The sequence below is a fragment of the Odontesthes bonariensis genome, chromosome 4 (assembly GCF_027942865.1).
Source record: "Odontesthes bonariensis isolate fOdoBon6 chromosome 4, fOdoBon6.hap1, whole genome shotgun sequence".
NCBI lineage: Eukaryota > Metazoa > Chordata > Actinopteri > Atheriniformes > Atherinopsidae > Odontesthes > Odontesthes bonariensis.
In genome coordinates, this window is record NC_134509.1 from 3,606,858 (window position 1) to 3,620,729 (window position 13,872).

The window sequence follows — 13,872 nt, forward strand, 5'->3', positions numbered from 1 at the left end:
AGCCAGCTGCTCTCCCTCAGTCTGTCTCTTTCTGTCTGTCTGACTGCTGAACAGTGGGAAATGAGGAACTCTGACTTGAGAAAAAGGGGAAACGTTGAGTTCTGACTGATACTGCTGAACACATCACTCTGGTGTTTATATCAACACAGGATCACCAACTCATTCCTGGAGCAGCAACTTACAGTGTAGTCTTCTTTTTGTTGCAAGAGCATTGGGAAGATCCTTGATTTGTGTAATACCATCGGGTGTGTGTGTGGGCGTATACGTCAGAGTGGACTCTTTGTCTGCTAATCAGTGGATATTTTTTTAACCACATTTGACCTCAAAGGATTTCCCAGAGTTTCACAGGCACATGCCAAAGTAGAGAAACTACTACTACACACACACACACACACACACACACACACACACACACACACACACGTGTTTAAGAGATCACGCTTCGTCCCATCAGATATGAAAGAAGGACTTCCCTTGAAACATTTAGTTTAAACACGTGACAGCCTCTCTTTTTCTCTGTGTGACTAAAGCCTCAGTCTCATAATTGCCTCTCTTTTACTTATCTCTGAAAAAAAAAACACGTAACTTTAAGAGATGTAGAGAGGAAGTCCAAGGGTACTCTAAGATTTTGCAATACATTTTTTACATTTGGGGATTTAAGATAAGAAGATCAAAGCCAGTTTGTATGTAATATAAATGTGCACATATATATATATATATATATATATATATATATATATATATATATATATGCATGTATACTGTTACAGCTGCAGAGTCGCAGAGCAGGAAAGCTGCAAAAGCTGCAGACCGAGAAAAGAGAGAGCAGTAACTTTCAAACTGCAAGCTGGGACTCGATAGTACATCATTCTTTTTATATATCCCCATGGAAATCATGATTCAAATGCCGATTTAATAGACACGTTTTATTGGATTCATTTTGATAAATTTGCAGATGTCATCATAATTCTTGTTTCCTGATGCGTCCCAAAAGAAAAATATCTTATTTGTGTCATTTTCAAGATTTTTCTGTTGCTGTCAAGGTCACGGATTCACTAAACAGAGTCACAATAAAGAGCTCATACCATGTTCAGTTATTTGTTCACAATCTATTGTGGAAGCATCCTTTTTTTTCTCTCTGAAATTCTCTTTTTTTAAGCTCCCGTTTCTTTAAGATCGACCACGCGAAAGACCCCGAGTCTGCTATGACTGATCAGTGGTCAGGGATGAAAAATAGTGGAGCGCGAGGCAGCTCCTCATTCTTTGTTTGAAGTGCCAGACTGGCACTATACAAATGTGCTAGATGGTGATGTAGATAAGTTCAGGAAGAAAAGCCTGGAATACAAATTTAAGCATTTGGGGCAGTTCAAGAGCAATTTCTTACGTGGGGTGAAAATACAACTCCCTCAAAACTTCTGATAGAAAATGAGCTATTTTTTCATTGTCCGCCCTCACTCAGTGTTTTCTGCTCGTCTCTCTTTGTCTGATCTTCTGTATCATCCTTGTCATAATCACATCGACTCTCTATATGCTTCCGGATGAGCACGGATATAGATTATAGCATTTTCTTATCAGACAGCCTCTGTGCTGCAGCAATGCATGCTGGCTGAGTGGTCGCTATGCAAATGACCTATGGAAATGGAGGAGGAAAAGATTTGCGTGCGTGTCTTACCTGGGACATCTGTGGCCGCAGGTTGATCTCTTTGAGGTTGACAGCCTGCGGCAAAAGGTTGTTGAGCAACTGGCAGAGCAGCACGCCGTCTCTCAGAGCCTGAGCCAGGTCACACACCTTAGCACATCACACAGACACACAAACCTTAATTAGACCGACTAACCAAGAGACTTTTTTTTATGTGCAGGTGCATTAGAGTGGGTAAGACACCGCTGATTTACCTGTGCACCCTCCCATGTGACTCGGTGGTTCTCAGGAAGAACACGACACTCGATCAACCACATCGCACACTGCCGCCACAGCTCCATCTTTGTTTTCTGATAACTGGATTTAGATCACATATAGATGATAGATTCCCCTCTTTAGTAACACAAATGAACTTTGAAATATTACCAATATTCAATCAGTCTGAGATAAGTTAAATCAGTTGCCCTACAGCAAAAACTGAGCAGTCACACTCTTAGCAAAACAAGAAACAGGTATGTTGAAAGTACAAAAAACCCCCCCAAAAAACTCACAGCTTTCTTAAGAAAAGTCACATTTTAACTGAATTTCAGCGTCGGATGAATATTACACGAACTCTTACCTTCACTAATCTCTCCTGGCAGCTCTCCGTCTTCGTTCTCGACGCTCTTCTTCCTGCCTTACTTTCATTATAACATTTTCAGACTTATGCGCTCTTGTTCTGCCTTTCTTCCGTGGTGGGTGTTCTGCATAGTTGCACTGTGTTGAAGGCTTTTAACTTCATCCCGCAACTTCCTTTTTCCTCTGACGCACCCTCACACACACACACACACACACACACACACACACACACACACACACACACACACACACACACACAGGGTCATGCATATGCGCAAAGCTGCTGCTACTGTTGCTGCTACATGCTGATAAAAAATTAAAAAAAAGTGTGAGCCTGCATGTGAAATGCAGCATCGTGTATGCCCAGATCTCATCAGACAGAATAGGAATGTGTTGAGTACAGAAGCCACATGATTATTTAGACAACCAACAAACACGCATCATTATATGCAGACGGTTGTCTATTCAAATAGATGGCAGATGTCTAATATATACTAGTTTGAGTTTAGGTTTGTTCACAGTTATGTTTTGTGTGCACACACGCACACACACACACACGCACACACACACACACACACACACACACACACACACAAACTTGATTTTTTTTTTGGTGATTCACCATTAGCACAGTGTATATTACAGTCCCTTACCCTTGCCCTGACTAACCTTAAAAAAAATGTTCTCAAGTAAAAGTACTGTTACTTCAGAATAATACGACTCAAGTAAAAGCAAAAAGTCGTCATCCAAATAATTACTTGAGTAAGAGTAAAAAAGTGCTCGGTGAAAAAACTACTCAAGTACTGAGTAACTGTTGAGTAACGTCTGATTTATTTGTTAACACAAGCATTCAATCAGACAGACAAAAACACTAAATAATCATCTTTAGGCAAATTAGAGTTCATCCAATTGATAAAATAAATTAAAATGAATTAATTAATTACAAAATAGCTTAAATTAAAATAATCCAGGTAAATTCAAGTACTTCAATAAAGAATAAAAGAGACTTAGGAAATGTTTAAAACATATGTAAAATGTGAAGAAAAGTAACCAGCTCATTGTAGCCTAATGTTTCTTCTGCACACATCTACTCAAGTAAAAGTAAAAAGTATAGAGATTTAAAACTACTCCTAGAAGTATAATGTTCTCAAAAACTTACTCAAGTAAATGTAACTCGTTACTACCCACCTCTGAGTACAGCAAACACAGAGTTAAATGTAACCTTATCAAACAGCATTATTCAGATTTTTTTTACTTATTGCTGATCCTGCATGTAAGACAAATGACCAATGTCATGATTAATGATTATAGATTAAGCATCCAAAAGTAAAATAGTAAAGATTAGCTACATCTCCTTCAGCCAGATTGTGTAGCTATGCAGTGGCACTTTGTGCATAGTAAGTTTTTATTTTTTTTACACTATAATTACATATCATAATTACTATCATACCTGTGTGATGTCTGATGCTGCACAGTTATCTGTGTTTATACTGGTTTTATTTCCCAGCTTTACACTTTTTCTAATTGCTTAAAGAAACATATTTTTTCTCTGAAGTATTCTGGGATCAGTTTAATACATTTGGATGCAAATTCATTTTAGATGCAAATAGTTTAAAAAATATATATATAGCAGGATTTATTTCAAGGGATTTCTCACAGCCCTTTTATAGTATTAAACATGCTGAAAGGTGGAGGTATGTTTCTGCTAAGTTTTATTAATATATTTAAAAAAAAAAGCTGAATCGAACTCATCGAATTTCAACATTTAGAGGGTGCAGAATTAGTTTTAAACTGAAACTTCCTCCGTGTAAAGGGTCTGCCTGTGATGGGTTTTCTTTTCCATTTGGATGAAAAGATCTTGACATTCAAAAGCTCAGTTAATCATATAAACTGTGCCTGTGAATCTCTGTCAAAACAGTGTTCACCGTGGCCACAAATGGAAGGTTATGTTATGTTACCTGTTATATTGCAAAGTCATTCTCTTTCTCACAAAGGAAAGTATCTCAGTGTCCATTATACAGCGACAATCAGCATCATATACAGCTGGTCCACATCATGTAACATAGCAAAGTTGCAAAAACTGAAAAGTGATTCCTGGGGGGGAATTCTGTGCGTTATTCCTTCTTTGAAAAGCTGCAAAGTCTCGCTTTACACATAAAAGATATGAGGATGAGATAGTGAACCAAAGATAGCTGACACACAAAGAATGATAATAATAATGATAATATATTTTATTTATAAAGCACTTTACATCAACTTAATGACCTCAGAGTGCTACATTTTAAAACTAGCATTTAAAAAACAAAACAAAGCATATAAACAAACAGAAAAAGAATTTTAAGATTTAGTTTCAGTTAAGCTAAAGACTTTTCAAAAAAGGTTTTTTAGTTTTTAGGCCTTTTTTTTTTTTTTTAAAGAATCCACAGTCTGTGGTGCCCTTAGATGGTCAGGGAGGCCATTCCACAGGGCCAGATTAACACTTCACTGTACCCTGGGCAGCAATAGTCAAGGGCCCCATGATCACGACCCCAGGAACACCACAATCTGGCAAAATACAGAATAAATGACAGTAATATACAGTAAATATACTCAGTACTTCTAATAACTAACTGTCATCAAGTGCATTTTGATGTACAGATGTGCAAATGCTCATTGAACTACAAATTTACCTCTTGTCAAGGCCACTCACTCACATGTGATGTTATGAAAACAAAACACATCAGCATCAGTATAATCTGACAAAATTGACCCACTACACAGAGAGGGAAGGAAGTGTCCTCCATTTTCACAAAAAAAGGAATAAGCAACTACTTTCAAAGCATCTGATATTTATTTAACAACACCTATTCCCAACACAAATGTATTGAACTGATAGAGACATCACAGAGGAAGTCCACAGACAAGACGAGGACAATCAAGTTATGGTGAAGAAATGACCTATTTTCGGTATACACATTCCATTTTCTGTGTTTCTGATGTCCTTCTCCTTTTTTAATTTCCATTTAGCGCTCCAACTTAGCTTCTCCATGTTTGCATTTTTTGAATTGTGTACAGATGCTTGACATCACGCAACCCGTTGATTGGCGTCACCTTTGACCCACCTCATGCGGGCCGACCAATGGAAGAGGGTCACAGGAAGCCAGGGGCAGAGATTCTGTGCAGCGCAACGGCTCCGGTGGACAGTTTAACATGTAAGCGAGAGATAATCAGTTATTTTGTTTGTGCCCTCACTGCCCTGGGCCCCTTAGAGGTCGAGGGCCCCTGGACAATTGCCCAATTGCCCCTATGGTTAATCCGGCCTTTGGTGCAGCTGAGCTCAAGGCGCAGTCGCCCATAGTCCTGAGCCTTGTCCTCTGGAGCTGGAGGAGATTGGCCTGTCCAGAGCGGAGATGACTGGTGGGACAGAAGGGAAATCTTGAATTCGATCCTGTACTGCAGTGTTTCCCAACCGGGGGTACGCATACCCCTAGGGGTACGCAGAGGTACTGCAGGGGGTACGCGGTGCACGGGGAGTTTTTTTTTTTTTTTTAAGGCGTCACACAAAAGTGTTTAGTCCCAAGCTCGTACTATGTGGACAAAATAATGTCTGCTGTGGAATTTAGTAATATGCTATTTATTTAACACAATTTTAAAGATATTAACTATTAAAAAGCACTTTTATGGAGGACTGTTTATGAAGGAGACTCCAGTTTTGTGATGAATGTTACATGAGTTAGGCCTGTTCATGTATTCTTAAAAAGAGAGAGAAATGAGTTATGTTCATGTATTCTTAAAAAAAAGAGAAATGTTACTTGTTTAAGTTAGATAACAAAGGAAGATTATTTTGATTTAGTATTTATACTATTTTGGTTCATTATTTATATTTCAAGAAAATGTTTTTTATTCTTATGTTGAATTCAACTGAGGTTAAAAAAAAGAGAGAGAAAGCCTGAAAATTTTATGTTCAAGTTAAGGATATTAAATAAAATGATTTTCATGTAATAACCACTGTGTTGCTCTACTTTTGGAGAATCATCGCACGCGTTGTATGTGTGAGGGGGTACTCAGGCCAAAAAAGGTTGGGAAACACTGCTGTACTGGACAGGAAGCCAATGGAGGGATTTGAGGATGGGTGTGATGTGGTGGTCCTTCTGCACCCCCATCAGGATCCTGGCAGCACAGTTCTGAATATACTGCAGCTGCTGGAGGTTCTTGCCGGGGATCCCGATGAGGAGTGCTTTGCAGTAGTCCAGCCTGGAGGAGACAACGGCGTGGACAAGTTTTTCGGAATCAGGGAGAGTGAGGACGGGGTGGAGTTGTTTCTGAGAATGAGGGTGAGATGCACCTTCTTTTGATTTGGATCTCATGTGGAACTTTTTGTGGGGGGGGGGTGTCAGCTGTATGTCAGAAAAGCAACAGAACAAATGATGGCACTATAACATTTTAAGTATCTGGTGAGAGATTTCATCATGAAGGCAGCTTTTATAAATGGTGTGACTAATGGGGGAAATTCATTAACTGCAATGTGCGATATGACTATAAATGATTTCACAAGCGTGGTGTCACTTCCCTTTGCTTTCTCGAAAACGTCTTTGCCTTCTTTTTCACATGGAATGACACTTAATAAACTCTCTATAGTCCTGACAGAGATCATGCAGCTTTGTGCAAATTATCCAGCCTACTAAACAGACCTTTAGGTGTCAAAAAGTTGGAAGGACTCTGCCACTTTTATTTCAGCACTAGGTGTCACTCTTACACACAACATCCCTTTTTTTCTGAACTGCATCTCCAACTCTCTCCTGTTGCTGGAGGAACAGAGAGTTTGGACAGCTCAGCACTGTGCACACATACCTATCTCTGACTTGACATGCTGACAGCTGCATAACATTTTAACGCCCCTCTGACATGCTTATACCTGCTCCCTCCAACCTCCAGAGAGCTCACTGTAATTCCTGGGCTGTGATTTGCTGATCTATTCGGTGGGGGGGCTGCGTGCCCACTGTAAAATCTGATTGGCTTTTTTTCAGGTGACCCAGCAGGTTTGAGGGGGAGCGGGCTTCCACTGTCACCACAAAGAGAAAGTGATAGAGGTAAACCAGATTAGAGCAGCTGCAAAGGAGGAGGGAAACATTGGAAAAGAGAGATAAGAAAGAAATCCAACAGAAAAAAACAAATCCCAGAGTGCAACGGTGGATCCTCTAAACAGGTAGGTGTTACATTCTGTAGCCCCTGCAAGACAAATAATGCTAAGACTCTCTGCTTGAGTGTTTAAAAGTAAGCTCTTGTCCTGCAGATACTTCATTTGTCTTCTCTTGACACTCTTACGCACAGAAACATGTACAAACATGCATGTGTAAGCAGTTGTTCTGGTATGTAATCTGTATCTATTTTCCCTTTGCCGTTTAGACATGAATAATCGCTCTATCGCCTGGTGGCTGAGACAGATTGGCCTGCCCCAGTACACCAAAACACTAGAGAGGGAATATTATGGTCTCGAGGTGTGTGAATGTTCAAAAGTCTGTCTCTGCGTTTCTTTGATTCTGTCACCGAATCTTCACAATTCTCAGTTGGGCTTCTCCCTTGTTGTTGTTTCTCCGCAGGGTTTACTAAACGTAACAGATGGAGAGCTGAAGGATGCAGGAGTTGAAGATGCAACGCACAGAAAAAACATTCTGTCTCAGCTTTCAAGACATCGGCAGAGGCTGGACACACACTCTGGTGACACACAGGACACATGCACACAAAGATGGGCAGATATTTGTTAGGTTTATTGTTCTGTTGGATCCTCGGCTGAACTTAACGGGCTTCAGAACTCAACTGGCTCCTACGGTTTAGAGCTAATGTGTAAAAACACATTTACTTTTGCTGAAATATTGCTGCTGTAAATATTCAGCACTGAAACAAAAAAATCAATTGCGATGACGGCAGCCTTAAAACGAGCGGAAGTTTTACCTCTGTGGTTGAAATGAATGGTCGTATGTCGCATCTCACTAATTAATGCGGTTATAAAATCCCCTCTCATCAGATGCTAAAGCTATACATCATTACTCAAAGAACAGAAGAGACGGGGGTTTATTGTGGAAGAATGTAAATGTAAATGTACTTTATTTCTACAGCCCTTTACAGCCCATCCTTACGGTGTACCAAAGTGCTTTACAGCAGGTAATAAATAAAGAGAAGAAGAAGGAAAAACCAATAAAAACAATAAAACAACAGTGAAAGCAACAAAATATAACAAAATTGAATAAGATAAAATAAGATAAAAGTGTCATCATACTACTGGGTATTAAAGCCATCCTAAATAAGTAGGTTTTTAGCCTGGATCTGAAGAGGCCCAGGTCAGAAATAAGACGCAGCTGGACGGGGGGCTTATTCCAGAGCCTGGGGGCATTTTTGGGAAAAGGCTCGCTCACCCCATGGTTTGTATTCTGACCTGGGGTCCGTTTCACGTAGCAGGTTCAACCAACTCTGAGTCTGTTCCTGATCTCTGAGTTGATCTACTCTGAGATAGAAAACCCTGAGTTTTCGGTCCCAGAAACGCTGATTTGAGTGAGGTTAATCAACTCTGAGTAAGTTCACCTTGAGTTTAGCGCGTGCACCACAACTTTAAAAAGCCATCATCAATGGAGCCCCAATTCGACGAGTCACCTTGGCAACGGGGAAGAGGAGGGGCTACGTTTTTCACCAACCTCGAATTGGAAATCTTAATGCGCTCATACGGCAAGTTTCAATACGTTTTTAGAAATAAGTGCAACACCGTTGCAGCAGCAAAAGTGTAAGTTTAAATGTAGTCCTTTGCAATCACAATAATAGTACAGGGAAACTGCTTGAATGGTAGCCCATTCATTTATTTCATTTAGGTGCAATCCCGCAGGAGAGAAGCGCACTTGGCACCAGTTTAAGATGAAATATAAAAACATTGTTCAAACAGGTGAGACCTCGGCATGGAGGTACCTCATTTTGATCATGTTTTACACTGTAAAGTAAATATTAAGTGGCTATTTGACTGTGCAGTTATTTTATTCCCAACATAATGCTGTTTTCACACACATAAACTATGTCTTCTCATCTATATCATCCATCCATCCATTATCTATACCGCTGAATCCGTCAGTCGGGTCGCGGGGAGGCTGGAGCCTATCCCAGCGGTCAATGGGCAAGAGGCGGGGTACACCCTGGACAGGCCGCCAGTCCATCACAGGGCCACATAGAGACAAACGAGACAAACAACCATACACACTCACAGTCACTCCGAAGGACAATTTAGAGTCATCATCTATATCATGTTCTGTCTGTCTTTTTTAAGCCTATTCATACAAATATTTATTTGTCTTTTATGTCTTTTTTTCTTTTGTCCCAACACATTCTGATGGTGCCGCTCAAAAAGATAATTGTCTGTAAATGCAAACATCTATGCGCGGTCTGATAACCATCTCCGACGAATATTTATTTCTCTGCGCAATAATGCTGCACCTTCATCCACGGGATCGTTGTCAAAAGGACATGTTGGTGAAAAAAGTCGCCTCCTGCTGGGCCTGATGGACTTCTAGAAGTAGAAGACCTCGCTCTGCTGAGAGAATGAATGAGGAAATCAAATGGCGTGTGTGTCTGAAAGAGGGCGGAGACAGAGAGAAACTCGAGGTTTCTTGAATAAAACCTGGTCCCGACCAGGTTAGGTTCAGAGAGTCTGTTACTACGGTAACTGACCAAGAGGTTACATGTTCCCCAAAATCAATTTCTCACCTTGTTTACATTTGTCAGCCCGAGAGAGTAACATTCGCGAATGTTTGAAATTCAAGTTATACCGCTCTGGCTCTCCCTCCCTAGCGCTGCCATGTTCACTCAACATGACGTCAGAAATGCAAACATTTTTTCTACAGCAATGGAAGAGACTTACGAACTGTCTTGGTCTGACTCGGACCCGGAGATAGAATGCGAAGTTTCGCCTGAGTCCGAGTCAGATCATGATCAGCCTCTCGATCCAAGTTATGTTAGCTTATAGCCATCAGCCGAGATGGTCGGATAAGGCTAAAAATAAGGATGGACAAGTGGCTGTCGCAGCAGCCGCGGCACCGCCGCCAAATGCTAACGACTCACCGGTTGTATCCACGAGCCGTGAGGCGTTTCCGGACCCCATGCCCAACCTTGTGTACCGTTTCCAGGCCTACTGGCAGGTGACCTACTTTCTCCATGGGAGACTTGGGAAGCGCTTCCGAAGAGTGATTCCCTCCTGTGCGGTGTGGGCGATCAGGGATAAATATGAGTCGCAGGACGGGACCTACAAGGGTCTGACATGGCTGCGCCCATGGTCAGAAGTGAAAAAATCTGGGAGCGCAAGGTTATGGGTTGAATAATGTAAAACAGTGTGAGAAATCGATTTTGGGGGACAGGTGTCAGGGAAAATAGGAAAATTTAAATTTTCCGACGTTTTCCTTTAAGTTACCTGTCTTTGTGAAACAGGGTAGAGTTACCCCTCTTTCTCGGGGTTGAGTTACCTCCCTTTGTGAGACGGAAAACTCAGAGTTTCCCTCATTTCAGGGTTAATCAACTCAGAGTTTTCACTAAACCTGCTTCGTGAAACGGACCTCTGGGCACTTCCAGCAGAAACTGATCTGTTGACCTCAGGGCTCTACCAGGACTGTTAAAAGCTCAGATAAATACGACGGGGCGAGGCCGTTAGGAGCTTTAAAAGCAAACATTAAAAGTTTAAAATCAGTTCTCTAAAGGACAGGAAGCCGATGGAGGGAGTTAAGAACAGGAGTGATGTGCACACGTCTGTTTGTGTTGGTAAAAAGACGGGCAGCAGCGTTCTGCACCAGCTGAAGGCGGCTGAGAGAAGACTGGGAGACGCCCACATAAAGAGCCTTAAAACAGTCTGACCTTGAACTTATTAGGGCATGGATGGCTTTCTCAAGGTCATGACAACTTAAAGACATTTTAACTTTGGCCAGGAGACGCCAGAGATGGGACCAAGTCACACATGTGCAAGTCTCAAGTAATTTTTTCTTGGGCAAGTCAAGTCACCTTATTATTGCAATTTTACCTGCAGAATCTGATCTTAATAAAGTGAAAACACAAAGATATAAGTAACTGTCAGTAAACATCATTGGCCAATGTGTCCAACCTGTCCACCCCGTATCATATCAAGCTAACGTTAGCTAACAACCGACTAGGCTAACAGGATAATATTAGCTAATTTGACGAGCACTTACTGGTCAGAATGGATCTTCAAATGAAAAACAAAGTTTTGTAGATGCTTAACACTCAAGTCATTCAAGTCATCGTGTCTCAAGTCAAGTGCCGAGTCTTTAACTTCCAAGTCCGAGTCGAGTCTCAAGTCTTTTATTTTATGTCAAGTCACAAGTCATCAAAACAGCGACTCGAGTCGACTCGAGTCCAAGTCACAGTGACTTGAGTCCCATCTCTGGGAGACGCAGCTGGAAAAAACTAGTCCTGACGACATTGTTAATTTGTTTGTCCAACCTCAGATGACTGTCAAAGGTCACTCCCAGATTTCTGACGGATGAACTGAGCTTTAAAGATGAAGTGCCAAAGCCAGCCGTCACAGTGTCCCCAAACACAATGCATTCAGTTCTGTCATCATTTAAATGAAGAAACTTTTGGGCAAACCACTGCTTAATATCAGCAATACAATTAAACAAAGAACATTGTGCACTGTTACTATTGGGCTTCAATGGTAGATACATTTGTAAATGGTCTGATAAAAAAAAAACCCATTAACAAAAAAAAAAAAGAAGAAACAGGTTAAAAAAAACCTGACCAGAGAGATGATGCCAGCCTTCAGTAATTGGCACATTTCTCTTGAAAAAGTACTCGCTATCACCGTCTATAAAGACGTTGAGAAAAAAAATCTATCGAATACTTTAATGGTGTCAGTGAAGGGTACTTGCTTCTATTATTTCTCATCTATGTCAGATTTTGAAATATGGGTTCATTTCAGATGTTTGTTTGTTCAAGGTTATGTGTTTTCTAATCTATTAACTGAAACCAAAGACAACCCTCCTGTGAGTGCCCTCACTGTGAAGAGCTCAGTATCTGCTGTGATCATCTATGCTGAGCACACTAAGCCGGTTCATCAAGTCAAATGCTACTCGCCGTTTTTATTAATGTGTTGATGTTACTGAAAGAGGTTTAATGTGAACAGAGAGAAAGCCCCCAACAATCGTCGCGCGTTAATCAATGTCTCACGGTTTAAATCGAGTGGAGTGGAAGGTTTTTTAAAAAATCATCTGGTCCAAGTCAGGTCTTAAAAAGAAGAACAATACATTACATATCGTGTCGTTTTCTAGTCTACAACAACTAAGCCGAATGCAAAAGAGGTGTGTGGAAAAAAGTAAGGACACCCTTCTGCTTCTATATGATTTAAGAGGTTGATTAGCAACCAGGTGCTGCTTAATCAAATACGCTTCACTCATTGATCATCATCAAGCGTGAGCACTTCTATAAACGTGGAAGTTTTGGAGCATCCAGGTGTGTGTAAACACCAGCAATTATCTTACAGGAGAAAACATTGCTGCCTATCAATCTGGGAAAGGTTATTTGGTTATTTCCAAACTATTCTGAGTCCATCTTCCTGAAGTGAGAGAAATGATTAGTTGATTCTATTGTTGCTAAATGTGGTCCTACAAGCTGTTGCATCATGGAGTGTACTTAGTTTTTCACATGCTGCTTTTGCATTTTGACTTAGTTTTCATCAAACAAATAAAGACACTGTGCAATATGTTTGGTATTGTGTTCATTTGATGGTCTGTTAACCTAATTTGACCAGGGACCAGGGGACCTGGTTCTAGAAAACAGGGTAAGTGGATTCAGCTCTGGATTTTCAGCACCACAAAGCTGGTTCCCAACTTAATAGCATGTGTCACCAAAGCTAACATGCTGGGTGAAGAGATCAACACACGTCAAATATATTTGATGCTGTCAGAATCAGAATCTTTGTCCGACTCAGTTATGCAGTTTGACTTTCACTTAGAAGCATCTTTGCAAGAAAAGTGTTAGCCAAAGAGAAAGCTTGTTGTCTGAAACAGACTGATTACCCTAAAGCTCGTTCCCTGCTGACTTTTTAAAGAGTTGGAACTTTTATTTATCAAAATCAGTAGTAAAATATAAAAGATTCCCTTCTTTTTTCATGCAATGTACGAGTGTGCAGAGAATGAAATTTGCAAAAAGTTTGTATATTGATCAGCTTATAGATTTATGCATTCACACTCAGTGGGGTCACATGGCGCTGAAAGGATCGGATTATTGGCTAAATTACAATCAGAATGAGCTGAGCGAGGGTAATTCTCCTTGGATATATGGCAGTGAATGAATGGGATCAGAGGCACAAAGCGTGTCATACCCCGGTATGATAGGTGGCGCTGTACCCATTCCAGCTGTTGCTAATAGAGCCACTTCCTGTTGACCTCTTCACCACCAACAACAACAACAAACTCAGGCATTGGAGAAAGATGGAGAACGCAGAGCCAGATGAAGCTACGTCCCTCTACATTTGGTCTGTGATGAGCTGCTTGTTGCACAAACTCGATGCCCAACGGAGCATTCTCCATCGCGTTGTTTGTTTCTTTCTGACGGCGACAACAACAGGAATATCGTCTCCTTTGACTTCCGGGTCA

At 40.9% G+C, this 13,872-nt stretch overlaps 2 protein-coding genes across 5 annotated transcripts in view; one reads left to right on the forward strand and one right to left on the reverse strand.

Annotated features, from left to right (window-relative positions):
* The window catches only part of vav1 (vav guanine nucleotide exchange factor 1), a 30,704-nt gene extending 28,290 nt beyond the window's left edge, over positions 1–2,414 (reverse strand). For 3 of the 4 annotated variants that reach the window (XM_075462527.1, XM_075462528.1, XM_075462526.1), the window contains exons 1-3: positions 2,259–2,413; positions 1,894–1,996; positions 1,673–1,789 (exon numbers count right to left, since the gene is read on the reverse strand). In XM_075462527.1, the coding sequence (XP_075318642.1) occupies positions 1,673–1,789; positions 1,894–1,980 (204 nt within the window). In that variant the 5' untranslated portion in view covers positions 1,981–1,996; positions 2,259–2,413. Of the gene's footprint in view, positions 1–1,672; positions 1,790–1,893; positions 1,997–2,258 lie in introns of all 4 variants that reach the window. The other variant, XM_075462529.1, reaches the window with a different exon arrangement.
* A 4,832-nt stretch (positions 2,415–7,246) lies between these two features.
* Positions 7,247–13,872, forward strand: part of sh2d3a (SH2 domain containing 3A) — a 32,446-nt gene continuing 25,820 nt past the window's right edge. The window contains exons 1-3 of the mRNA XM_075462530.1: positions 7,247–7,442; positions 7,643–7,734; positions 7,837–7,954. Of these exons, the coding sequence (XP_075318645.1) occupies positions 7,645–7,734; positions 7,837–7,954 (208 nt within the window). The 5' untranslated portion in view covers positions 7,247–7,442; positions 7,643–7,644. The remainder of the gene's footprint in view (positions 7,443–7,642; positions 7,735–7,836; positions 7,955–13,872) is intronic.